Raw genomic sequence first — 24,824 nt, 5'->3', positions numbered from 1 at the left:
TGCGACTGCAGGAGACCCCCTGAGCCAAGGGGGCGCATCAATCCAAGAGCTGCTGGGTTTAGCCAGATGGCTCTCTTCACAAGGACTGGTGAGGTTGGGAGGAGGGGAGTCGCCACAGAGGCACATGCTCATCACCCCCATGTTCACAGATGAGTTCACAGAAGGGAAATGAGGTCCCACGGCGCTAACACAGGGCAGCGCTGTGACACGAGCGCCGGAGTGTCCACATGGACACAATGCGCAGCCAGCTTTGGGGGCTGGGCGGGCTTGGGGTTCCCATCAGATCACAGCCATTCCCAGATACCTGGGTAGGCAAGACCCCAAATAAAAATCTGGTTGATGGGGGGCTCGGGGGGCTCAGTGGTAGAGCGTCTGCCTTTGGCTCAGGGTCCTGGGATCGAGTCCCACATCGAGTTCCCTGCAGGGAGCCTGTTTCTCCCTCTGCCTGTGTCTCTGCCTCTCTCTGTGTCTCTCATGAATCAATAAATAAAATTTTTTTTTTTTAAAGAACCTGGTTGAAAAACTACAGAAAATGTAGAAGAATGCCCCTCAGTGAATAAATCGCCCGTTCCTAGAGGAGTGGTTATGGCCCATCTCTGATGACCCGCTAGAGCAGTGACCACCATGCCCCCGGCCCTGAGCCGATGGCTGTGCCTGTGGTAGGGTCCGGCCCTAACGCCAGCAGGTAGACGGGGTTTGACTGCTAAAGAAGACTCGCAGGACTCACAGTGCACACATGTCGTTCATCGAGGGTTTTTTTGCGAACTCACTAAGGTAGGAATGTTCCTCACAGCCAAAGGCTGCCTCAAAGCAAGGGATCTGGAGACGCCAGGTTTGAACTCCAGCCGTCCTCCCTGTCAAGGGCCATACCAGGCTGCACTTCCTCCCTCGGGTCGGGGCCCGGCCGCAGAAGGCCTCAAAGCCAGGGAGCTCAAAGTGGAGACTCCTGCCGGGGTTTCTTGTCCCTGGTTGCTCACATGGGCATATTCTTGCTGGGAAACCAATCCCAATGGCAGAGGCTTCTTGGGGTCTCGCCAAGACCAGGTATAACCATGGGCTTATCGTGATCCAGAAACAATGCTGACAATTTGGTACTGACCACACCTCAGTGACCACACTCAGGCCCATGGCTACAGGGCAACGCCAGTCATCATTATGGCTATCTGTAGGACTAGTGGCCGGTGTCCTGCAGGCACAGGTCCTTAATCAAGGACAAGAGAGGCATATCTAACAAGCTACAATTCAGATAAGCTTGGGAAAAAAAAAAAAAAAAAAAAGAACGCACTTCACCAGGGCTCCGCTCAGTAGGAAGAAAACCGTATTGCCCTGGAGAAGACATATGGGAAAACCCTAGAGGTTCTTGATGGTCATTATGGTATAATTGCCAAAAAAAAAAAAAGGCAAATATGTGCACTGGTTGTATTAACAGGAGCATAGAATAGATACAGGAGGGAGGGTGGTGGTAGCTCTGCTCAAACTCTGCACTGCTCAGATGCCCCCCGAACCCTTGAGCTCTGCTGTGGTCACTGGCGGCACTTAGGTGACCGAAGGACTGCAACGCCTTTTGGAGGAGACGCTGGAAGCTATGAAACAGGTACCCAATGAGCATCGGTCAGAGGAAATAGAACGGCTGGGCCTGGAGAAAGGATGTGGGGGGTGGAGGGGCAGGGGCTGTTACTCTCAAGGGCGATCCTGGCCACAGCATCAGGCTTCAGCTGACGTCCGAGGTGCTGTGCTCAACAGGCTTTGGCGGGATGACCCCTGGGGACACGTGTCGAGAGCCCTTTACAGGGCCGGGGGCGGGAGTGTGCACTGCGCTTCTGTCCTCACTCTGTGACAAGGAAAGGCATCCCCAGACATCGCGTGGGCCCCCTTTCCCTGGGAGTACACGCGAGCAGGGCTGGGTCACATCACAGGGTGTGGGCCTGGGGTCCCCAGGCCGCTGGGCCCCGAGAGGGCAGGCCGGAGCTGGTGGTGGGGAAATGATGGCCTTCCGTCGCAGCCGTCTGTCCGCTGTGTCTGACTGCAGCTGTGTCGCCTGAAGGCACCCTGGGGACCCATGTCCAAGTGTTGGAATTTACTTGGGGGGGTGGTTTGGGAGGGTGGGTGTCCTCCCCGCTGGCTGTGACCGGCCCCTCCCTGGGCTGTGAAGGGACCCGCCCCCGACTGCGCCCCACACCCCGTAGCCTTGGGTCGGTCACTGCTGCCCGGTGAGCTCGGGCAAGTCCCTTCCCTTCTGGGAGTTGGTCCTTCATTTCCAAGCTAGAGATGCGGATATCTGCCCCCTGTCGCGGGGCACCTGCGGACACCGAGATTACGGTCCTCGTCATTGCCTTCCCCTGGTTTGTCTGGTACGGACCAAAATTCCTGTTCCTCTGGGACACTTTCAGGACCTAAAGATGGCCTTGGTGACAAAAGACACTATTGCTTTGAGAAAGGGCGGCCCCCAGGTGCCTGATGGAGCCTCCCCGTAATGTCCGGGGAGCCCCCGTTCCTTTCGTGCCTGCATCCTCAGCCCGTTGGCCGTGGACCTCACAGTCGGTCACCTCACTGTGGCAAGATGACCGCAGCCTCTCCGACGCAGAGCCTCACCCCAGTGCGCAGCGAGGAAAATGGGGTGTGTCGCTGGTGTGCGTCTGCTTATAAAAGTGAGCGCACTATTCTCGGGAGGCCCAAGCATATCCGGTTCCCCTCAGGTCCCAGTGGCTGGTCTGTGTCTTAAGTCCCACCCAGACCACTCCCTGGGCAGGGGAAGGAGATGAGGAGACCCTCGCGGTGGGCTTGGTCTAAGCAGCAGTGGGTCCTTGAGGCTTGGGAGCACACAGTGTCCACTGGGGGATGAGGCTGCCCGGATGGCGGACGGAGGTGGAATTCTGCTAGCAAGGGCGGAACAACAGTGCCTGGCGCGTCGTGGGGATGCCCTGGGAGGAGGCTCCAGCAGCCCTCAGCTCGGCCTTACACCCTCCCATCTTCCCGCTCTCCCCTCCCCATTCATCCCACACTTGCTGAGAGCCTCCTGGGGGTCCACACCCTCCCAGCTTCCCATCTTACCCTCCCCATCCCACACTTGCTGAGGGCCTCCTGGGAGTGAGCACTCAGGTGGCCCTGGGTGTTCTACAAAGATAAGATCCAGCCATGACCTTGAGGAGGTCCAGTTGAGTAGGTGTATAAGGCAGACATACACCCTGAAGGGACCTGGCATACTGAGGACCAGGCAAGAGTGGGGGGAGGCTGTGATACAGCTGTGGGGATCGGGGGGCGGGGGACGGAGTGAAGAAGGACCCTCTAGGGAGAGGATGTCACAGGAACGAAGGCCCAGAGCTCTCTGAGCTCCTCGGCTGCTTTGTTTCCACTCTCAGCTACAGGGGTGGCCCAGAACCCGTCCCTGGTAGCCTGTTTGGTGAAGGCGGTGCTTCCAGACACATCCTCGGGGAGAGTCCAGAGATCTTAACTCGCCACGGCTCTCACATCTGGAAGACGGGTCTGATTGGTTCAAGATTGGCTGAAGGGATGGAGGGAGGAGATAGGCTTGACTCTCTACGGTTAGACAGCGATGTAGGAGGCCTGACTTCTCACCCCAGCTCTCCCCTTGATGCTGTGAACGTCGCACATCCTGTCTCCCAGCCTCAATTTCCCCACTTGTAAAAGGAGGAATTTAGGCTAGGCAGCCCTAGGGGCTCCTCCAGGTTTGAATTTCTTTTGGGGCCCCGACATGTGGGTCAGTATCAGCACCGCTAGGTGGTGGGATTTGGATATCTCACTGGCCTCCACCACTGGCCCAGGCCTGGGACCATAAAGCCAGACTAGGAATGGGTGAGAAAGGCCCCCGTGATGGCCTGAGTGGCCCAGACAGTGGGGTCACATGCCCAGAGGATGCACCCTCCTGGACGGTGGCCCAGCAGCTTCCTTCCCTGGCCTCAGCCGCCATTTCTCTTGGTGGAACGATGGCCTTGGGGGTCTTGGCAGTCACCAGGCCAGAGCGATGTGGCCCCACAGGCAGAGCCCAAGCCCTGGGAGACAGGCGTATGCTCCAGCGAGCCTGTGCTCCAGCCACCTCTCCTGGGGAGATGGGCCAAGCTAGGAGTGGCCCCGAAGTGACAGGGGGAGGGGACACTATTGAAAGCCACCTCTCCCTCCAGCCTGGGGTTCAGTTCAATTCCCGTCAGTGACATGCTCTCTCTGAGCTGCTGGCAAACCAGACATGAGTCGGGCAGAGCACGATTAGCGCATCTGCGCCCCTAAAGTCAAGTCTGCACGTGGCACCTGCCCTACAAATATTTGTTGATGGACAAAGGTCACGAGACAGGAGAGGAAGCAGGTGACAGGAAAGCTAATCTAAGGCATAAGCCAGCAAACTTTACTGTCATGCATTCATTCCTTCCTTCATTCCATCTTCCACTTAGCATTTTGGGAATCCCTCCTATGTGCCGGGCACTGTGCTTGACACTGGTGTCAGGGAGGCAACAAGCGAGGACCACAACTTCCAGTTGCCTGTGACCAGAGCCCCGCTCAGGGATTGATACACAGCAGCATCTCCCGATGGCTGAGCGACCGGGAATGAACAATTCAATTAAATGATTCTTTTTTTAATTAATTAATTAAAAAAATTTTTTTTCAATTAAGTGATTCTATTGTTAGACGTGCACTGTGTGCACACATCCTATGCTGCTGCTGTGTGGGGCCTGAATACGAAAGATAGCTCCACCCTGCTTGTGCCCAGCAGGACAGGGCATCTGGGGAAACTGGGATCTGAGTTCTCCTCCTGGTTCTGCAGACCAGTGAAGCAAGTACTCCTTGAGGCAAGGCTTTCTGAGCTGCATTTTCCGCCTGTCTCCTTGCTGGTCTCCTCCCCAGACCACTGGAGAGCAGAGAGCAGAGGGTGGCACACAGTGAGTCCTCAGAAAGAGCTTGGTGGCTAGATCGGTGGGGACTGCTACCTGGGCAGCGTGCAGTCCTCCGTTCTGCAGGCTAAGACTCCACGAGCAATGCATTCACGAACGTTTATTGAGCACCTACTGTGTGTCCACTGGGAAGGCTTTTCAGGTGAATAGCTTGTCTCGAGGCTGCGGCTGGTCTGCTTGGACAGGGAGTGGACCACGTGGGCCTGGGCCCCCACCAGACCGGGAGTTCCTATTCTATCTCATGCCTGAAATGTCACCTGGGCCCGGCAGTCGCGGTCTGCCCAGTTCCTAGGCTCATTGCCTTCGGCCCCACAGAGATGGCCCAGTATTGGCTGGCTGGTGAGTGCCCTTTTCTGCAATGGCAATGGCTCAGTGCCTTCTGGACTGAACTTCCATCAGAACTGTTTATGCACAGTCACTGGTGTGGTGTCAGGAACCTACCTGGCAGGCAGACTGTGCGTGACGAGGCAACAGACGCAGGAAGCAAGGTCCCTTCCTAAGAATTCTTATCAGTGTCCATGACTTCTCTTCCCAGCTGACCAGGAGCTCCTGCAAGACCCTGAGTCTCATTTCCCTCCGAACCTAGCAGAACACAGCTAGCCCTCAATAATTGCCTCTCGAACTGGATTATTGTTGAACAACCACTGTGCGTTGGCCATGCAGAGGGTCATGTGTGATGCACCCATTTCATACATGGAGAGAATGAGGCTTTGGAAGAACATACCATCCATCTTTATGGGCTCTAAGGGGTTTCTCATGGGTCTTTTCAGCAGCCCTCCATGGAGCAGGGGGCCCTGGGGCTCAACATTGCACACTGGGATTTGGGAGGGAGATTTGGAAAGGCCTCGGTGCTCAGCCACACTGACCCACTGCCTGACCTTTGAGGAAATGTATCTCCTTGCCTGGAAATGGCTTTGTGGCCAGTGAGTCATGGGGCATCACCCATACAATACAGGGGGTGGGGGTGGGGTTGGATAGCCTCTCCACCACATGCCCCCTCCCCCCCACTCCTCCTTCCAAACCTGCCTGAGATCCCCTCCCACACTCCTGGCCTTTTGGTGACTCTTGCAATTGAATTGTCTTGCCCCCATGGCTCCATGATAATTCAACACACCCTTCAGAAGCCAAAGGCCACCTCCTCCTGGGAGCATTCTCTGCTTGCTCTCCATCCCTTAGTTCTGCTTGACAATTCAATTCATCGGTAGCATTTATCACATTCTCCTTGTGTTACCTTCATGTGGTTGCGCAGCGGCATCTGACGTCTCCCGTGCAGCTCTCCTCCTTGCCCTGAGCTACCGAGCCTGCCTTCTGTCCTTCTGTCCACGACACAAGTGTGGGTGTGCCCGGAAAGCAGGACCATGTGCAAGGCTCTCCTCATGGCAGACTCTCTTCCCTCGGTTTTGGACAGGGGTTTGCACACTGTAGGAGTGAAAGAAACTCATTTAAATTATTAATGGTTTGAGCCTCTATTGTGTCCCTGGCTCCATGCTGAGTGTGGGGACACAGAGATGGATCTGACAATGACAACACCATGTGATGTGTGCTATAACTTGGGTGTGGGGCAGAGCTTGAGCTGGAAGGACAGGCGGCAAAGGGGGGTGTGGTGATGGTGGTGGTGGGGGGGACCTGGAGGATGAGCAGCACCCAGAAAGCCTTGAAGTAGCCCAGCTCTGCCCTGAGCCCGGGTCGGGCATCGGAGAGACTCGTGCTTTGGGGCCGACCAAGAAGCTGGGGAGGTTGACAAGGGTCCACTCAGAATCCCTTAAAGGCTAACATTTGGATCATTACGCTCAGCTGCAGAAGACAGGCATCAAGACTACCTGGCTTCCAATCCTACCTACCTCCACCACCTACCAGCTCGGAGATCTCTGGAAGGTTACTCAATCTTTCAGAATCTCAGCTTTCTCATCTGCAAATGCGGATGGCAGGCCTGCCGGAAATGGTGACACTCAGCACAGTGCTGCACCTGGCTTGAGTGAGGTGAGTAAGGATGCAAAACGCTAGGGGACCCCAAACAACCCTCGGTAGTGGAGTTTTAGAATTAAGGGGGTGCCCAAACACCCGTACGTTGCCAAGATACATAATATTTTAATGCAATACTTTTAAAATGTCAAAACTGATGCCAAAAAAAAAAATCCACGGTGAACAACTTATCAAAAAATGTCAGTAAGGACGGATCCGCCTAGCACAGGGTATGCAGCTCGGGAGGCCGCCAGCTGGGACTGAACTGGGAGCCCTCGACCCTCCAGGGCTGTGGCCCCTCTCACCCAGAAGAATGCTCTGGGCAGCTTTGGGGTGTTCCCGCACCCCCTGGAGGTTAAGGACTCCAGTTCCACGTGGGGGTGCGGGAGTGGGGGTCCCGCCGCCTCCCAGCCATCCGCGGGTTCCCCCCCCCACCGGCCTGGGCCGCCCTCCTGGCCGCCTTGGGTGCTCTGCCCCCTGCAGGAAGCCGCGCGGAGCTAGGCCGCTGCTGCTTCTTTCTTGCTCGGCTCCCCCCGCCCCTGCCCGCCCCCCCCCCCCCCCCCCCCGCCCTCCGCTTGGGACTTTTCCTAAAGTTTGCTGAAACCAGACACCTTGCTCCACCGAGCCCGCGTGCAGCCGCGGTTTAAAAGGCCGCCTTCAGCGCCCCCTCCCCGCCCCCAGCGGAGACTTCAAAAGGCCCGGCGGGCGCCGCGGCCCCAGCACCTATGAGCCGCCCCCCGCGCCCGGAGCCCGCGCCGGAGCCCGAGGACGCAGAGCGGACCAAGCCCGAGCGCAGGCGGACCGGGCCGGCGGCGCAGCCCCGCGCGCCCATGCCCCTCCCGGTGCCGCTGCGCTCCGAGCGCCCGCGCCCCGTTTAGGGAAGGGGACCCCGCACCCCCGCCCCCGCGCCCGCGCCCGGGGCTGCGGGGACCCATGAATACAAATGCCGTTAGGCGCCCGAGGAAGGACCGACCGTCCAGCCTCGCAGCTAGGGACCCAGTAAGTGCCCGGGGCTCCTGGAGCTCTGGGGGTAGCGGGGCGTGCGCGTCAAGTCTCGCGCGTCCGGGGATGGGGGTGCACGTGGGGGGAGTGGGTGCGTGTGTGCACGCTCGCGGTGGGCACTAGCGGACAGCCGCGTGCAAGTGGGGGGTGCGCGCGCGCGCTCGTGTGCACTTGGGGTGTGTGTGCGGGTGTGCGCGGTGGGGGGCTGTGTGGACAGGCTCGTGTGCTTTTGTGTGCGTGTAAGTACGAGTGTGCACGCAGCTGCGTGTGTGGAGTCCGGGCTGCGTCGGGGTCCGGGAAGCCCAGGGTGTGTTTGTGTGCGTCCAGGAGGAGTTGCGTGGCCGAGCTTGCATGTGAGTGGGTGTGAGCGTGCGTCTGAGTTTGGGGTAAGCGTGGATGTGCGTGGGAGTGTGTATGCACCGGCGAGCAAATCGTGAAGGTGGAGGTGGAGGTGGAGGTGGAGGTGGAGGTGGAGGTGGAGGTGGAGGTGGAGGTGGAGGTGGACGGAGGTGGAGGTGGCGGTGCCTTCTAGGGCCCGGGCTGGGACTGGGGTTGTGGTTGTGCGAACTTGCTGGGCGCTGGCGCCTGGGTCAAGGTGTGCAGTGGCGCGCCCCCGCGGGGGACCGCAGGGGGTCTTGGTGGGCTCCCGAGGGTGTGTGGGTGGGCGTGCGGGTGGGGGGCGTTGAGCTCCCGACTCTTACCGAGCGGACAGAGAAGGGGACAGTGTGACCAACACTCAGCAAGCCCAGCCACTGGGTGCCCAGGGAAGTCTGTTCTGCGCGGGGGTGGGGGTGGGGGTGGGGGGGGCGCTCTGACCTGGGAGCAGGGCCGTGCGCGCGCGCGCGCGTGTGTGTGTGTGTGTGTGTGTGTGTGTGTGTGTGTATGGGTGGTGGGACACTGGTCGTCGCTGGCGTGGGAGTCTAGACACTGGGTGCTGGTCCTGGATCTGGCCCGGGAACGGGGTTCCTCTCCCCGTAGCATGTGTCCCCTTTCCCCCGCCATCTGGGCCCCCAGCTTGGGGGCCCCTCCCCCATCTCGCAAGCCAGGAGTCCCACGTCTCCGGGCCGCGGTGGCCCTGCGGTGCCGCTTCGGCCGCCTCCTTCCTCCCGGTGAATCTCGGTTTCCCCGCGCGCCCTGGGGTGGGGGCGGGGTGTCTCCGCGGGGCCGCGGGGGGCCGGCCGGGGCTGTGCGCGCGGCCGCGGCCGGCAGGGGGCAGCGTGGGGCAGCGGAGCGCGGCCGGGCGCGGGGAGGAGAGAAGGTGGAGAGCCGCCGCGGGCCGAGACTTTAAATCGCCTTCATTTCCCCCAAATCCTTCCTTTTCCTCTCCTCCCCCAGGCCGGCGGGGAGGCCGCTTCCACCGCCCTGCGCGCTCCCTCGCCCGCCTCGCTCGGCCTCCGGGGGCCCCAGCAGCCCGCCTCCAAAAGTTGGGTCGTCTCGCCGCTTCTCGCCGCTTCTCCTTCCTTTTCGGTGGCAGCAGGACGAGAGCGAGAGGCAGGGGCGAGCGCGGCGCCGGACTCCTGGGACCATGGGCCTGGCGCGGGCGCCCGCGGGGCCCCGGCCGCGCCGCCTGCCCGCTGGGGCGCCCCTGGGCGCGGGGCTGCGCGGGGGGCGCGGGGGCCGCGCGCTGTGAGCCGGCCTGGCGCGGCGGGGCGGGGGGCCGGCGGCCCCATGGGGCGCGCCCACACTTGCCCCCCGGGCTCGGGAGCATGAAGTAGGGGCCCGCCATGGGAGCGGGAGCGGCGCGGGGGGCCCGAGGCACGGCGGCGGCGGCGGCGGCGGCGGCGGCGGCGGCGGCGCGCGGGGGGTGAGTACGAGCTCGGGGGCGCGCCCTCCCCGGCTTCCTGCGCCCCCTGCGCCCCCTGCGCCCCCTGCGCCCCCCTGAGGGGGCCCGGCGAGCTGCCTGCCCTGCCCCGCTGGCCGGACTCCGCGATCGCGCGGGGCGGGGGCCGAGCCCCGGGGTCGCGGCCGGGCGTGGGGGCGGGGGGCGCCCCGGGGATGCTCGGGCACGCGGGGGCTGCGCGTCCCGAGGCCGGTGCCCACGGGTCCCGGCTTGGAAGTGCGTCCGTGCGACTCTCCGCTGCCTCCAGGTCCCGGGCTTCGGCTGCTGCCCGGTGCCCGCGTCTGTGTGGCTCTGCACGTCCCCTGCTCCGGGGAGCCTCGGCGCGGGGAGCCTCGGCGCGCGGGCGTCCGCCTGGGTCTGTGCGCCTCCGTGTGTCCCCGCGTCGCCCGGGGCCGGGCCGGGCCGGGGCGGGCGGGGGGGGGGTGTCTCGGCGCCTGTCATTTTGCGCGTGTGAGAGAGACCACGCGAGAGCCGGCGTGTCCGAGTGGAAGGGCCCGAAGATCCCCAGGCACTGCACAGAGGCAGGGGCGGGGCGGGAGCGGCAGGGAATGCCCAAGGAGGGAGCGTGGCCCAGCTGGGACCCGGGAGCGGGAGCTGGTTGTAAAGGGCGAGCGAGTGCAGGAGCGAGGCACTGAGGGTGGGGGTGTGGGAGCGAGCAAGGATGGGAGCAGCCCTGGGGCCCTAGGCGCTGTGGCTCATGCTCGCTGCTGCTGCCCCAGCAGCACAGAACTTGCTCCCCGGCTAGCCTGCCCCCAGAATCCCAGGACATTCCCAAGAGGCTGGTCAGGGCGGTGGCTCCGCCCCCCGATGCCCTGCCCCCTCTGAGCTGGAATCAGGGGGATGATGCTCCCCCCCCTTCCCATGTCTTGGAAAAAGCTGGCTGGCTGAGATTCACCACCCCCCCTCCACCACCACAACACACACACACACACACACACACACACACAGCACCACTAAGTACACTGCTGACTCACTTTCTCCAGAAGACCCTGTGCCAAGGCAGATGCCAGCGGTTGGACAGAAAAGTGGTGCCAGGCGAGCACCCCATAGGGGGGCCCAAGCTCTGGGCAAATGGGCAGTCAAGCTGCATGGAGGCCCGGCCTCTGCTTTGCCCTGTCTCGCTGCCTCCCTCACCCCAGCAGCGCCCCAAACCCCCCAGACCCCCCGGACCCCATGCCCTCTGCTTCTGGCCTGCCTTCCGGCCTCGCTCTTCTCTGCCTCTCCCAGACCGGGTTCCGTGACACCACGGAGCACATCCCTGGCCTCTTCTCTCTTTCCCTTTCCTCCTTGTACTTGAAGCACCTCCCTTCCTGGTGCTTTCACATGCCCTGCTGTCACTCAGGTCTCCCTCACCTGGACAGTCATCAGCTCCCCTGGTGGGGTGCACTGGGCGGGTGGCTGCCCTCCCCATGTAACCCGCTCCCTGTCTGTCTCTGAGCACACTTTGCCTGTTACTCTGGTGGCATATTCTCACCCCCTGACACCTGTGTTCAGGGACCCTCTTGATACCCCACGACGCAGCCTGGTGCGCCGGAGTGCCGTATCCATCGTGGTGGACCGACCACCTCTGGTGGAGGACACTCACAGGCTCACACCAGTGGGCAGGTTGCAGGGCTCAGGGAGCACTGCGATCGGACGGCGTGAATCCCCACTGCCGCGCGAGCTTGGGCATGCCCCTTGCCGCTATGCTTCTCTTCTAGTTCTCGGCTGGCAAGGTTTAGTGAGGATTCATGCGGGACCTTGCTCGTAAAGAGCTTAGAATAGTGCCTGGCATGTAGTAAGTGCTCAATAAACGGCCACTGTGATTTATATTATTATTCACTTCTTCTTGAATGGATGTGTGAGTCAACTGGAAAATTCTGGGCCGCGTCCTGTCCAGACAGATGACCTGTCTGTGTTCCCATGGAAGAGGGGTATCAGGTGTGAAGAGAGGAGCCTGGGTGTGGCTGTCTGGGCACACGGTTGCCTGGCCGATCCGTGGAGGCAAGTGGGACAGGTCTGTCCCCGTTTGCTGTTCTGCGGTCCTCGGGCCAGGTGCCCGCTCGGCTTATCCTGTGAGCGCACGGCCAAGCCTGTGAGTCCACAGGGCTGCTTTCCTTGTGTGTGTGTGTGTGTGTGTGTGTGTGTTTTGTGTGCCCCGAGTCTCAGCTCTGAGCTCTTGGTGGATGATCAAGTTGGTAGGGGTCTCTTAAGATCCCGTGTGTTCCCAGGTTACAAGGATGGAGGAAAAACCAAGCACAGCAGCTGTAGGTTCCGGCAGCCCTGGGGGTCCCGGAGTAGCCACCCTTGGTGTGCCGGCAGAGAGCCTTTTGCAGGGGTGGGAACACTGAGTTCTCCTCCTGGAGGGCTGTGCGGCCAGGCTGTGTCCCCAAGGTCGGGTCCCCTAACGCGTAGCTGCCATTTCAACTGCCTCCTGTCCACTCTGGCCCCTGGGCTGTGGTCTTCCCGACATCCTGCAACCCCGGGTTCACCGAGCCAAGGCCCACGAGTCAGTGGTGAAAACAGAAGTCAGGAAGAACAAAGCTCTGAGCCAGTGCAGGCACTAAACATTATTAGCAGTAGCCTAAACAGCGTTGGAACGGGAGCAAAAGAATCGGCAGGGCCTCCCTCCGGGAGCCAACTTTCCAGGCCTGGAGCTTACTTAGATGGCTTGTTGGCTCTCTCTGGGCTGCATCTCTGTTCCTGTTGGTAAAGGCCGGACTCTGGTCTCTGGCAAATATAGGAAGTCCCTGTGAGTCTCCAGTTTCTTCTCCATGAGAGACGAGTCGAGCGGAAGGGACCGTCTGCTGAGTAGTGGAGTCAGATGACGCGGGCCACTGCCGTGCTGTGTGGCTTTCGGCAGATCACGTCCCCTCTCTGGGCCTCCACAGCCAGGAGATGGGCCTCAAATCTGGCCTCCAGATGATCTCGGAGGACCTTCTCCCGCCGCGTGTTGCCACTCTTGACTTTGGCGGCGCGTGAGTCGTGTGCACACGGAATTCAGGTCTGAGAGGTCGGTTGCATTTGCCCAGGTGAACGGGTGGAGAAGGGCCGATACTTCTGTAACAGGCCTTCGGGGCTGACATTCTTGAGTTGGAAACCATGGTGTTGGGCAGCTTCGTTGAAGAAGAGTCTGAGCCCATGGCTCCTGTGAGTCTTTTTTTCTCCTGACCTTCAGGGCTTAAAAAATATGCCGCCCCCCCCCCCCCAAGTGTATCCTTGTTCTCTCCGGAGTGGTCGCCTTGGAAGAACCGCAGCCAGAAAAATCGACTAAGGACGTGTACGGTTCTTGCACCTTCTCTCCTCCATCCAGCCTCTCTTTATCAGCTTGGGAAGCGTCCTAGGCAGGGTGCTTGTGACATCACACTGTGGGATGTGCAAGGTGTGAGGGCTCGGCTCGTGCCAGGAAGGGGCTGGGAAGAGAGGATGGAAGGAAATGGCACCGGATTGAGGTCGTTGGAACCCTAGGAAGTGAGGGCCCGTCTCTTCCGAGGAAGCGCTCTCAGGAAAAATGAGCTCACTGGTCCTCTAGGTCTGGGGATGGCTGGTGGACAGAAAACACTGTCGCTGTCTTCATTGCAGGACTTCTCAGAGCTTTTGTGCACCGTTAGTTGTTCAGTTGTGCTCTGGGAATCGCCAGGCCTGGGAGGCAGCTCTTCCCTTGGCGGCTCTGGCTCCGGTTTCCTGGAGGGCGTACCTGGTGCACATGGGAAAGAGTCCTGAAGAATTATGACCCCAGAGCCTCCCTAGGGTGACCTTGAGGAGGTACCTGCCCTCCCTAAGCCTCAGTTTTTGTCACATCACACAAAGCCTCCTGTCATTTCTTCTCAGGGCTGATGAGGCTGCTGTGGGCTTCCAGTGGGGCAGGTCATGCCAGAAGGGTCAGCCTCTGCTCTCCTCCTCGGGTAACAGCGGGACAGCGGGGAGCTCTGAGCTTTAGCCACGGCTCACAGTGTGCTGGAGGCGAGGCCCATGGAGGCAGGGAGGACTGGCCCCGTGAAGAAGGCATGTCCACAGCCCTGGCAGTAGGTTGGAGAGGAGGAGGGGGAATTGAGGATTATCCAGGAACCACCCTGGGACAAGTCAAAGTAGGGAGGCCCTTGGGGAGAGGCTTTTCAAGTCCAGGGTCCTGCGCTACCAGGTACCGTGGGTTTCTTCTACAAAGATACCCTGCACGTTTGCAACACGCATGCCAGGTGCTGGGGGTGCAAAAGTGAACAAAGATGTGGTTCCTACCTTTCAGGGATGTGTTCAAGAGAGGGAAATGGGAGACTAGGCGATGAGCACACGTGGGATACCCACTGTGGTGAGGTGCACGCAGTGGGGCTGTGGGAGGCGACTCTCAGGCTGGAAGCTAATGCATGTGCGGGGGCCCTGGCCGGGCAGAAGAGTGCTGTCTGGAGCACTTGGGAGCAGCATGTGCAAAGGGCCAGGCGCTGGAGAAGGCTTTCAAGGCCCCACCGTCAGCATCTGAGCGCTATTGCTGCTCGTTTGCTGAAGATGCAGTTGGACAGGGCTCAAAGAAAGGGAGTTCTGAGCTCCCATATCAAGGGGCCCAGAGGAAAAGCAGTGATAGGGGGTTTAGTTCAGTCTTCAGGGGTCATCCAGCATCCACTGTTTTTCCATTCCGTCCTCCTCACGTGCTCGTGGGGCCCGTTAACCTCATGGGCACAAAATGGCTGCAGCAGCAGCCGCATATCCCTGCTCAGTAGCCTACAAAGGCTAGAAGAAAACCTTCTCTCTGTCCCTTTGAAACACTTTCCCAGGGGCCCGAAGAAGAGGCATCCATCACATCGTACTGGCCGTGTTTGGAGTTAGGGTCACACCTGCATGCCTACCTCCCCCGCATCCAACCATTCTCTTAGACTTACCCAGATTCATCCAGGATCCTCCCAGGTCCACGGCTCCCTGGACGAGAAGAGTGCGGGGGGGGGGGGGGGGCGGGAGGGAAGGCGGTGGCTGGGTGACCCCCAGCGTCTCCCACGGTGCCCAGTCAGGACTGCTCTTGATCACAGCCGCGATTAAATTAGAGCAATCGCTATGGAATCAGAGGGCGTGAGCTGGTTTCCCAGGGCGCCGGGGAGCTGGGAAGATCGCGGGGCGCCAGCCGTGGATCGGGCAGTCGAGTTTCCTGGATTACGTGATTCCCCAGGAGTGCACCGTCCTAGCTTTCCTCTTGCAACGGGATCCTGGGCCTGTGTGCCCCAGCCTCAGCCCGCACCCCCCGCCCGCGTCCCTGCCCCCAGCTTTGGCCACGTGCCGCCCTCCCCTCTGCCCGCGGGGGATCCGATGCCCCGGGTGGCTTCGGGTGTCGCCGGTGGCTGCTCCCACAGGAAGGTGAAATCGGATCGCTGCCTCTGCCCATCTTGGCAGGAGGCACGGGCAGAGCGTTAACCCTTGCGGGCCCTGGGGCTCGGGGCGGTGGTGGCTGCGTGCGGAGCGCTGCCCGCTGGCACCCGGCCGAGGCCCTGACGCGCCGGAGCGCATCCTCACGCCGGCCTGAGACGGGGCGTGCGGGCCGCGCTGCGGAGCCCGAGGCAGCTCAGGGAGGCTGGGTGGCTCCTGCGGGGTCGCACGGCTGGTAGGAGCGGGGTCTGTCGGCCGGACACCGCCACCCGTCGCCCCCTCGTGTGCTCTGTTTCCTTTCCTTTCCTCCCTTTTGCCACCAGCACGAAGCCAGCACGAAGCCAGCACGAAGCCAGGGAGGCGGCTTCCTCAGCGCACGCTGGTCCCGGTCTAATGTCCCTAAATATGTCTAGGGAGGGAGACCTCGTCGCTTTTGTCCTTTGAGGATGTCAGTCGTCCAGGTGCCCGGTCTGATCTTCCCGTGGAACTTTCAGACCTGGCTCTGCCCCCTTTGGGGTTCAGGATCGTGAGGCCATAGTACAGATGGGGAGACGGAGGCCCAGAGATGGGCAGGGGCTCCCCTCGCTGCCCAGAGCGGCAGATGTGAAGCTGGACCCCCGGTCTCCTGACGCCCGGGGCAGGGCTTCCCGCCCACTGTTTCCTGCCCTGTGACCTTGGCTTATTGATCTGGGAAAAGCAAGGTTGTACCTGTGCACGAGGTTGTGCCTGGAAACCCGGGAGCGTGGGCTACCCTGTGGGGTCCTAGAGCCTGCACCTCGCGTCCGCCTCCTGTGGGCGAGCTGGGCTGGCCTGGGGGGTGGGGGTACTGGGGCTGGGTGATTCCCTCCCAGCTCCGAAGCCAGATCTGGGCCCCAGTGTGGAAGCTGATGCTGCCTCTGCTTGTGTCTTCCCGTCTCCAGGGGGTTTCTCTTCACCTGGATCTTAGTCTCATTTGCCTGTCACCTGGCCTCCACCCAAGGAGCTCCTGAAGGTAATCCTCTCTTCTCTTTGTGCAGGGGGGGTGTGTGTGGGGGGGTGGTGAGAGGGCTGGAGGGGAGGGGAGGGACAAGGAAGGGCAGAAGAGACCTGAGAACTCAGGGCTAGGAGACAGCCATGCCCCTCATTGGAACTCAGTGCCTCAGTTTCCCTATCAGTAAACTGGGAGCCCATCATTGGCAAACTCCTCTCCAGGCTGGGAAGAATCACATTTGAAGTTTTGTAAGGGGCAGGGAGGGCTCCGTGCAGGAATGGGGGGGGGGGTGATCCCTCCCTTCCCACTGGTGGAGAGGCGCCGGGGTAGAATTGGAAGAAATCACGTTGGTTGGGCAAGCCTCAGCCCCGACTTGTCCAGTGGTTATGCCCACATGTGTTGAGAGGAGCCACAAAAGCTCCAGCTCCCTCCCCTTCCCGTGAGATCGTGCTCTTCCCCGCCATCCCCAAGGAGCCAGCCAGGGGGCCGAGCGGTGGGCTGGCTGCACAGCTGCCCCGCGAAACTGAAACCTCTCCCACATCTGTTTGTCAAGCGGCCACAAGGCCTCCTAAAATAGCGTCCCCTCCCCTCCTCCACGCTCGCCCATGTGCCGGGGCAGGCAGCCGGGCACTCCCAGAGCCCCTGTGGCCTGACCTGGCCGCCGGCAGGGATTGGGTCCCCGGGAGGGGAGGGCCATGCCCGGAAGAGACTCCTGCTGCCCGGCAACATTATGTGCAAATGTCATATTTTCCGAGCTTGCTGTTTCCCCCACAAAGTAGGTGAACAGCTGTCCAGAGTCCTGAGTCAGGCAATGGGGGGCGGGGGGTGTTGGGGAGAGGCCGGAGCTGCACGGAGCCAGGTTTATGTAATAAAGGGATCTTGCTGCAGCCAGCTGGCAGGGTCCTTCCAGCTTGGCGCTGGGCTGCGTTCATTCCTCTGTCCCCTAGATCCTCGCCCCTGGATTCTGGATGTGTCTCCACCCCGCTTTCCAATTAGTCTGAGGGGCTCCAGCTGAGGACCACGTACTGTTAAGAACAGAGACCCTGGAGCCAGGCGGCCTGGGTGCAGGTCCCGGCTGTGCCTTTTATTATAGGCTGCGTGACCTTGGGTCAGTTACTATGGCGAACTGACCCTCTTCTGTAAAGGGGGGGATCACAAGCAGTATCTTCTTTGTAGATGATTGAGAGAATCAAGCGAGAGAGTACGCATCAAGCCCGCGGCACGTAGTACGTGCTCAGTACATACTAGTGTTTATTTTTGTCGTTAATGATATTACTCACCTGAGCACTTGGGCAAGAACATGCTTCTCCATCCCCTGCAGGGCTCACAGTGGTCAGAGGCCACCATAAGATGACCGCCAGCTCCAGGTGTCAGAGTTTGGGGCTTGCCCCTGACCTGCAGACCGTCTCTGGGCTAGGCCTGGAGACTGGTTGGTATCAGCTTTGGAGAGGACGGTCAGGGAAGCCTCATCGGTGGTGTCTGGCCTGGCCAGCTGGCATTTACCCCCGACGAGTGCAAGCTGCCGTAGGCCGCAGTGTGCGGGGACACTTAGTACAGGCCTGGAGTCCTCTGGGGGCTGGAAGTGGGAGAAAGGAGGGATTTGGAGTGAATGGAAGGCCTGCAGATCCCAGGCAGGAAGACGGGTCTTTAAGCCAAACCAGCCCGAAAAAGCAGCCTGCAACTCCAGGCTTTGTAGAACATCGTTAGCCCTTGGTGGTTGCCTTGAAGGTCTGGTTTCCTTTGTCTTACAGGCAGGGAAACTGAGGCCCAGGGGTCAGGAAGAGACTTGCCCAGAGGTGTCTGGGGGAGGATGATGAGGAGGGCCAGCAAGCCCCATGGTGTAGGCAGTCTTGGCTGCCTCGTTCTACTGTGGAGGGAACTGGGGCCCAGAGTGCAGACCCATAGGTGGCTTTGTCTGGCTCTAACGTCTGGCCATGTGACTCCAGAGCCTTCTACGGTGCTCATTTTCTCCCAGCCCATCCGTCTGCCCATCCGTCTCACTGAGGAGGGCTGAGTGCTAAGTGCTAAGTGCCACATGCGGCCTGATGTACACCCCACGTGGCATGCTCGGAGCCTAGGTGCTGAGCTTGGAGGTGGGGGTGGGGAGCTGAGGAGCCCAGCCGGACCCCAGTTCCAGAGGCAGCCTCTCCATCTCGGGTCGGGGCTCCGGAGCTGGCTTCTGCAGACACTGGCAGCTCGGCCCGCTGAAGGAGTCGGATGACCCGGCGAGAGGCAAGGTCGGGAAGCCTTTCCATAAACACCCTGGAAGCCCTCCTTCGGCTCTGGCAAGCCCCATGGATGTAATTACTGGGCGGATGTGACCTGGCCAGGCCGCAGTGGATGTCCAAACGCCTCGCCAGAAGACAGAGGTTGCAGGGATGCCTCGATTGTTTCCTCTGTTCTGTCTGGAGCCACATGGGGAGAGGGAGAGTCATTGGACTTGTCCTCTTCCGTGCAGATAGCAGCCTCCCTGGTCTGCTCTGGCCACAGAGAGACCTAGGGGCTGGGGAGGGTCCCAAGGGTGGTGAAACCAGTCAGGCCCACTGGGTGTCCTTACCGAGCTCCTGTGACCCGTCTGCTCCTGTCACCCTGCTCCCTCAGTCGTGGGGCTGCTTCCTGGAGGCGATGGCCTTTGAGACAGAGAGAAGGGGGACACATGTCATGTTGGGCGGCCTGCATACTCCGTGCCAGCATCTGGTGACGGTCATTCTTTTGGGTATGAGCGGCTATCATTTAAAAAGGCTTAACTGGTGCCAGGCACTTGTTTTCTTTTTCTTTTTCTTTTTTTTTGAAAGGATTTTTTTTTTAAATTTTTTTATTTATTTATGATAGTCACAAAGAGAGAGAGAGAGAGAGGCAGAGACACAGGCAGAGGGAGAAGCAGGCTCCATGCACCGGGAGCCCGATGTGGGATTCGATCCTGGGTCTCCAGGATCGCGCCCTGGGCCAAAGGCAGGCGCCAAACCGCTGCGCCACCCAGGGATCCCCTGGGCACTTGTTTTCAAGCGTGTTAGCTCATCGACTCCTCGCGACAGCCTTGTGAGTTTGGGACTCCTGTTATCCCACTTAATAGATGAGGAAACCGAGGCACTGAAGTCACAAGTCAGCTGGGGAAGTCTGGCTGCGGGGTCTGTGCCTATAATGAGGACGTTCGGGGTCGTTCAGCCAGACAGGGGATTGGCTCCGAGTCTGCGCTCCCGGCCGCGCTCGGGGCCCCAGGGAGCAGGGGGTGGGCTGTGCACCCGGAGGGCTCTGGGGTGGGAGCAGGCCCTGACCGTCCCCTCTCCCCCTCTGCCCTCCCTCTGCAGATGTGGATGTCCTCCAGCGGCTGGGCCTCAGCTGGACAAAGGCAGGGGGTGGCCGGAGCCCCCCGCCCCCGGGGGTCATTCCGTTCCAATCGGGCTTCATCTTTACGCAGCGGACCCGGCTCCAGGCCCCGACGGCTGCCGTCATTCCCGCCGCCCTGGGCACGGAGCTGGCGCTGGTGCTGAGCCTCTGCTCCCACCGGGTGAACCATGCCTTCCTTTTTGCCGTCCGCAGCCGGAAGCACAAGCTGCAGCTGGGCCTGCAGTTCCTCCCCGGCAAGACGGTCCTCCACCTGGGGCCTCGGCGCTCTGTGGCCTTCGACCTCGACATGCACGACGGGCGCTGGCATCACCTCGCCCTGGAGCTCCGGGGCCGCACCGCCACCCTGGTGACGGCGTGCGGGCAGCGCCGGGTGCCTGTCCCGCTGCCTTTCCACAAGGACCCGGCACTCGACCCCGAGGGCTCCTTCCTCTTCGGGAAGATGAACCCCCACGCGGTGCAGTTTGAAGGTGCCCTGTGCCAGTTCAGTATCTACCCCGTGACGCAGGTCGCTCCCGATTACTGTACCCACCTGAGAAAGCAGTGTGGACAGGCCGACATGTACCGGCCCCAGCTGGGACCCCTCCTTCCCCGAGACTCGGGCACAACCTTCACCTTCCAGACCGACCTTGCCCTGCGAGGCCTGGAGAACCTGACCACTGCCGCGCCAACCCTGGGGTCACGGCCAGCAAGCAGGGACCCCTGGGGGACTGTGGTGCCTGCCGTGCCCGCCAAGCCCCTAAGGACCAGCACCGCAGACCCTCGCCAGCGAGCTGCAGCCAGGGGCTCAGCCCGCACCCCGCTGCCACCTGCCAAGCTGTCGGCCGGTGAAGCGCTTCCTCCTGTGCCCCCCACCTCTCCTGCCACCATCACTGCACCTGTCCGGCCGTTGCGGAAAAGCATGGCCACCAAGATCCCCAAAAGTCATCCGACCAGGCTTTCGGTCCCTTCTCCTTCTATGATAGGCCCTGTCAAAAATCCCCACCCCACCCCGAAGGCAGCTCAGCCCTCCTTCGCAAAGTCAGCCCCACCTACCAAGAAGCCAGTGCCCCCCACTTCCCACCCACTTCCTGCCAAAGCCTCCCGCCCCTCGGTGAAGCCGATCCAGAGGACCCCTGTCACGCCCAGACCTCCTCTACCCAGCGCTCGGCCCCTCCTTCTGGCCACTGGCTCCCCCAAAAAGCCTTTTCTTCCGGTGGGCCAGACCGTGGCCAAGATGAGCAGTCATGCCAGTGAGCCAGTCCCTGCCCGCACCGGCGCCCACCGGCCTCCCCAACCCACGATTTTGTCCCTGCCACCTGTCCCCCGTCCTGGCTCTTCCAGGATTGCTCCACTGGCCACCTCGATGCCTCCCACCCTTGCTCCTGGCTCAGCCCCCACCAGAAGCAAGAAACCCTCTGGATCAGAAGCCACAAAGAAAGCCAGACCCAAGAGCAACCCCCGGAAGCCTGTCCCCCTCATACCTGGGAAGGCAGCCAGGGATGTCCCATTGAATGATCCAACAACCAGGCCCAGCCCCAGACCGTCCCGGCCCAGCCGGCCGACCACCCCGGCCCCCGCCTTGGCCCCCGCGCGATTCCTGTCCTCCAGTGCCTGGCCAACAAGTCAGAGCTATCCATTCTTCCACCTGGCCGGCCCCACGCCTTTCCCGTTGCTGATGGGACCTCCAGGGCCCAAGGGAGACTGTGGTTTGCCGGTAAGACGGGTTGGGATGTGCATGTTGCTTGGAGCTCAAGGGGGTGGCAGGGGCAGTTAGGGCAAGTGGCGACTGCTGCCCAGGCCTGACCCAGGGAAGCGACCCAGAGCAGGGCGGTGCGTCTGGGCAGGGCCTCCACTCGCATGCACGTCCTCTTGCTCGTGACCGCCCGCTCTGCTGTGATCCACGGGGCACTGGGGCAGCCCTGGGTTTGGTGGCCACAGCTGGGTGAAAAGCACCCCTTGGGCTGGCGTTGGCCCCAGGCCCCGGGTCATTGTTTGCTAACCCTGACTGTGAAGGTCAAGTGGCTTCAGGAAAACCACTAACTGTCCCCCGCGTCATGCAGTCTCCAGAGCTCGGCTCTCCCGAGTCCACCAGCTAGTCTGGGAGTTTTGGACAAAGGTCGCCCACGGGTAGTCCTGAACGTGTTTTGTTTGGCACACGCGGCATTGTTTAAAAATATTTAATAAGTTACTAACATTTTAAAAATGTGAGAGATTTCTTATAAAAGGCCTGGTGACCAGCTTCTCTTGGAAGGGGGAGAGCTACAGTAGCCCGTGGCCTGCGGCCCGGTCAGAGCTGCCCTTTCAGACGGGACCCCACATCTCCCGATCGGGTCTCCCCCACCCAGTCCCTTCCCCCGTTTATTTTACCTGCCTGGCTCCTCTAGACGTTGGAGTGTGGCCTCTGTTAGGGATTTGGGGTGAGGAGGGTCAGAGTGGGCCTGGACGGTCAAGGGAAGGAGAAAGAACATTCCACGTGCAGGAGATGTTCTCAGGGCCGGGGCCTCCAGCATGCCTGGGACTGTCTCCAGGGACAACGACCTTTTCTGCAGCTGGAGGCCAATTCGACCGGGGCAGGGAGGGGATGGAGGGGATGGAGGGGACGGAGTTTCCAGAAAGCTCAGGCCTCAGCTCCGTGCTCCTGCCTTGGAGATGACCACCCTGCGGTTTTTCTCCTCCCCGAGGGCAGGTTTTCCACCAGGCTCCGTGTTTGAGGTTAGGCTCCCCTACAATGTGGAGACGGTGGCAGATGCTGGGAATTCCCAGGCCTTACAAACACACTTAATGAGTTTTAATAATCATTAGGAATAATATTTATTCAGCCTGTCTCCAGGGGGACTGAGAGCCCGTTTTTATTATAACCATATTGTAGAACTTATGGAAATTGTATGCATTGCTTTGCAATTATGTCAGCGCTCTGCTCGAGTCCTGTGCTGTGAGATTGTCAGGGCAGGAAGTTGGGAGCAAGGAAAAGAAGGACCCCTTCTCATCACCCCTCCAGCCTGCCCGGCCTGACTCAGGCACCAGGTGCCTTTGAGCCCTGACAGCTCAGCTTCCCAAGCTGTGTGGATGCTGGGGTCACTGGCCATGAGGTCGAAAGGGGGTGAATTGTTTCCCCCCCACCCCGCCCCCAAGAGAGTGTGTGAGGGTCAGGGTCTCCGCCCCATCCAGGGGAGGTGAACCCCTCCTCCCAAGGCTGTGTGTGGGGTGGAGAGACGACAGCCGTGTCCAAGCCGGCACACCTGGAGCAGGAGTGGTAGAGAATCTGCCTTTGGGCCTGGAGGAGGCCCAGGCTATGTGCGTTCCCCTTGGGGTTTGGCGATGTGGGTCGGCAGGGGTGAGGCCTCACTCTAGATCTCCTTCTTGAGCTTCTCTATGATCAAAGAATGTGCTGGAGTCAACCTGTTTGGTAGATGGGTGCTTAGGGGTCATTCCATTCAGCCCTCCTCGCTGGGCAGGTGAGGAGCCTGGAGACAGTGCCCAGAAAGGGCCGGGACTTGCCCAAGGGCACACACAGCATGTAGGAGGCAGAGTTAAGGTTTATGCCCCAGCTCCAGATGCCAAGACCGGCACATTCCATCCCACTCCCCTGAGTGTCCACTCTGAGATCCTAAGGCTCAGGGCCAGGAGGCTGGGGGCCTCATAGATGTGACAGGGCCTGTCCATGGCCTCAGAGGAACGTCTCAATGTCTGAAGAATCTGTTGTTTCTGTACCCACCACGTGTATGAGTCCCATGAGTGGTACCTTCCTTTAGGACCTCCCAGGACCTGGTTCAGGAGGGCAGGGTGTGTATGCTGACCCCTGCTTGACAGATGAGGGGACACTAGTTAGAGGGACAAAAGACTTGGCCACGGGCATGCAGCATGTTCTTGCAGGGACTGGGGTAGGATTCTGGGTCCTTGACTTCCAGAGAGGCCACTGGCTCTTCTCGTTCCTCCAACCCTGAAGGGCCGAGGGCAAGAGGGATGATGTCAGTCTGCTCCAGTGGTGTCCTCCCTCGTGCCCACCCTGTCTCCTAATCCCACCTTCCCTCAGCTTGGAGCTTAGCCTCACTCCAATAGGAACCCAGAAAACTTTGAGAAGCTTCCTCCGGCCCACTGTGTGGCAGGTGACAAACTGGTCATTTGGATTTCAGAAGTCACATGATTGAAGTGGTGCCTCTCAGCGCAGTGGCAAGGGCTCCTGCTCTTCCCGGGCCCTCTTAATTTGCCTCCGATCCCCATATACATTTAGGATCTGGCCCCAGCAGAGCAGGAGCCATGCTGCCCCGGGCAGGGGCCTTCACTGTCCCCCGTCTGGGGACCTGCAGACCTGGGTTCCAGTTCTGACCCCACCCCTTACTAGCTTCATGGCCCTGAGCCACGCTAAGCCTTGGTTCTGCAGAATGTAAGTTAAGAATAGCTCCCATCTCCCGTGAGGCAGCGAGTTGGGTGATCTCCAGGGCCCCTCGGAGATCTGTTTTGGCCGGGTGATTTGGGGAACTTCTTTCCTCTCCCTAGGGGCTGTCTCCCCTCTCTGGGGCTGTGGGACCTTTCAGAGCCAGAGAAAGGTGCTGTGGCTGGGTCTGAGGGGTTCTGCATGGGTCTGAGGGGCACGAGATGGGCGGGCAGAGGCGGAGACAGCTCGGGGCCGGGCCTGCCAGCAGTTGTAGCCACAGAGTGAGGGAGCTCTGTGGGAGCCCCAGCAGCGGGGTGGCGGGGTTGGGGGGGAGCATGGAAAAGCTGAGCTGGGCCCTGGGTGAGAAGGGGCGGGGAGGCTGCAGCTCACAGACTGCACAGAAGCTGCACAGAAGCCCCACGCCTGGGAGGAGGCGAGTCAAGGCCTTTTTATTCATGATCAGGCCGCTGGCATTTGCACTCGCTTGCACTTTTTTGCAAGCGTCACCTCAGGAAGACCCGGATGAGGGCCTGGCTTGCCGCAGATGCTCCATGCCTATCTGCGAGATGAACGAAGGAATGTGATCTTTACAGAAAAAAAAAAAAAAGGTTGTCTTGACTCCCAGGCCAAGCTCCTTGAGGTTGCACAGATCTCTGCTGCTGGCGGGTCACGGGGCCGTGGGGAGGGTAACAGCTCACACTGGGTTTGGAGTGACCTGGGTTTGAACCACTCCCTTATCCAGCCAGCCTTTCATCCTTTCCCGCAAACGTGCATGGAGTACCTTCTAGGTTCCAGGTGCTGTGTGACCTTTGGCAAGTCACTTAACCTCTCTGAGCCTCTGTTTCTGCCTTTGTGAGACAGGCATAGGGTCCTACCTACCTTTCCAGAGTTGTTGTGCAGATTGAGATGAGGGAAGCTGGTCCCAGTGGTTTGCTGTGACTATTGATTTATGTGCCGATGGTTGAGATGGGGGGATTGTTGCACGAAGAGCACTGGGAGTGTCTGGACCCAGGAGGGCCTTCACGCCGTTGGTGGTTTGGAATTGGGGCTACATCTTGAGAAGTTCACCCCTTACCCTAGTTCCCATCTAGAACCCAGGAGAAGGGGTGGGGGCGGTGTTTT

The 24,824-nt window shown here is 60.5% G+C and overlaps 1 protein-coding gene across 1 annotated transcript in view; it reads left to right on the top strand.

Annotated features, from left to right (window-relative positions):
• The first annotated feature begins 7,806 nt into the window (after nucleotides 1–7,806).
• COL27A1 (collagen type XXVII alpha 1 chain) overlaps nucleotides 7,807–24,824 on the top strand; it is a 135,756-nt gene continuing 118,738 nt past the window's right edge. The window contains exons 1-3 of the mRNA XM_055302226.1: nucleotides 7,807–7,862; nucleotides 15,951–16,021; nucleotides 19,309–21,041. Coding sequence (XP_055158201.1) covers nucleotides 7,807–7,862; nucleotides 15,951–16,021; nucleotides 19,309–21,041 — 1,860 coding nt within the window. The remainder of the gene's footprint in view (nucleotides 7,863–15,950; nucleotides 16,022–19,308; nucleotides 21,042–24,824) is intronic.

The sequence above is a fragment of the Nyctereutes procyonoides genome, unplaced genomic scaffold (assembly GCF_905146905.1).
Source record: "Nyctereutes procyonoides isolate TBG_1078 unplaced genomic scaffold, NYPRO_anot_genome, whole genome shotgun sequence".
In the NCBI taxonomy this organism is placed as follows: Eukaryota; Metazoa; Chordata; class Mammalia; order Carnivora; family Canidae; genus Nyctereutes; species Nyctereutes procyonoides.
Note: the sequence above shows the minus strand (reverse complement) of the source record. Positions and strands in the feature narration are given on the sequence as shown.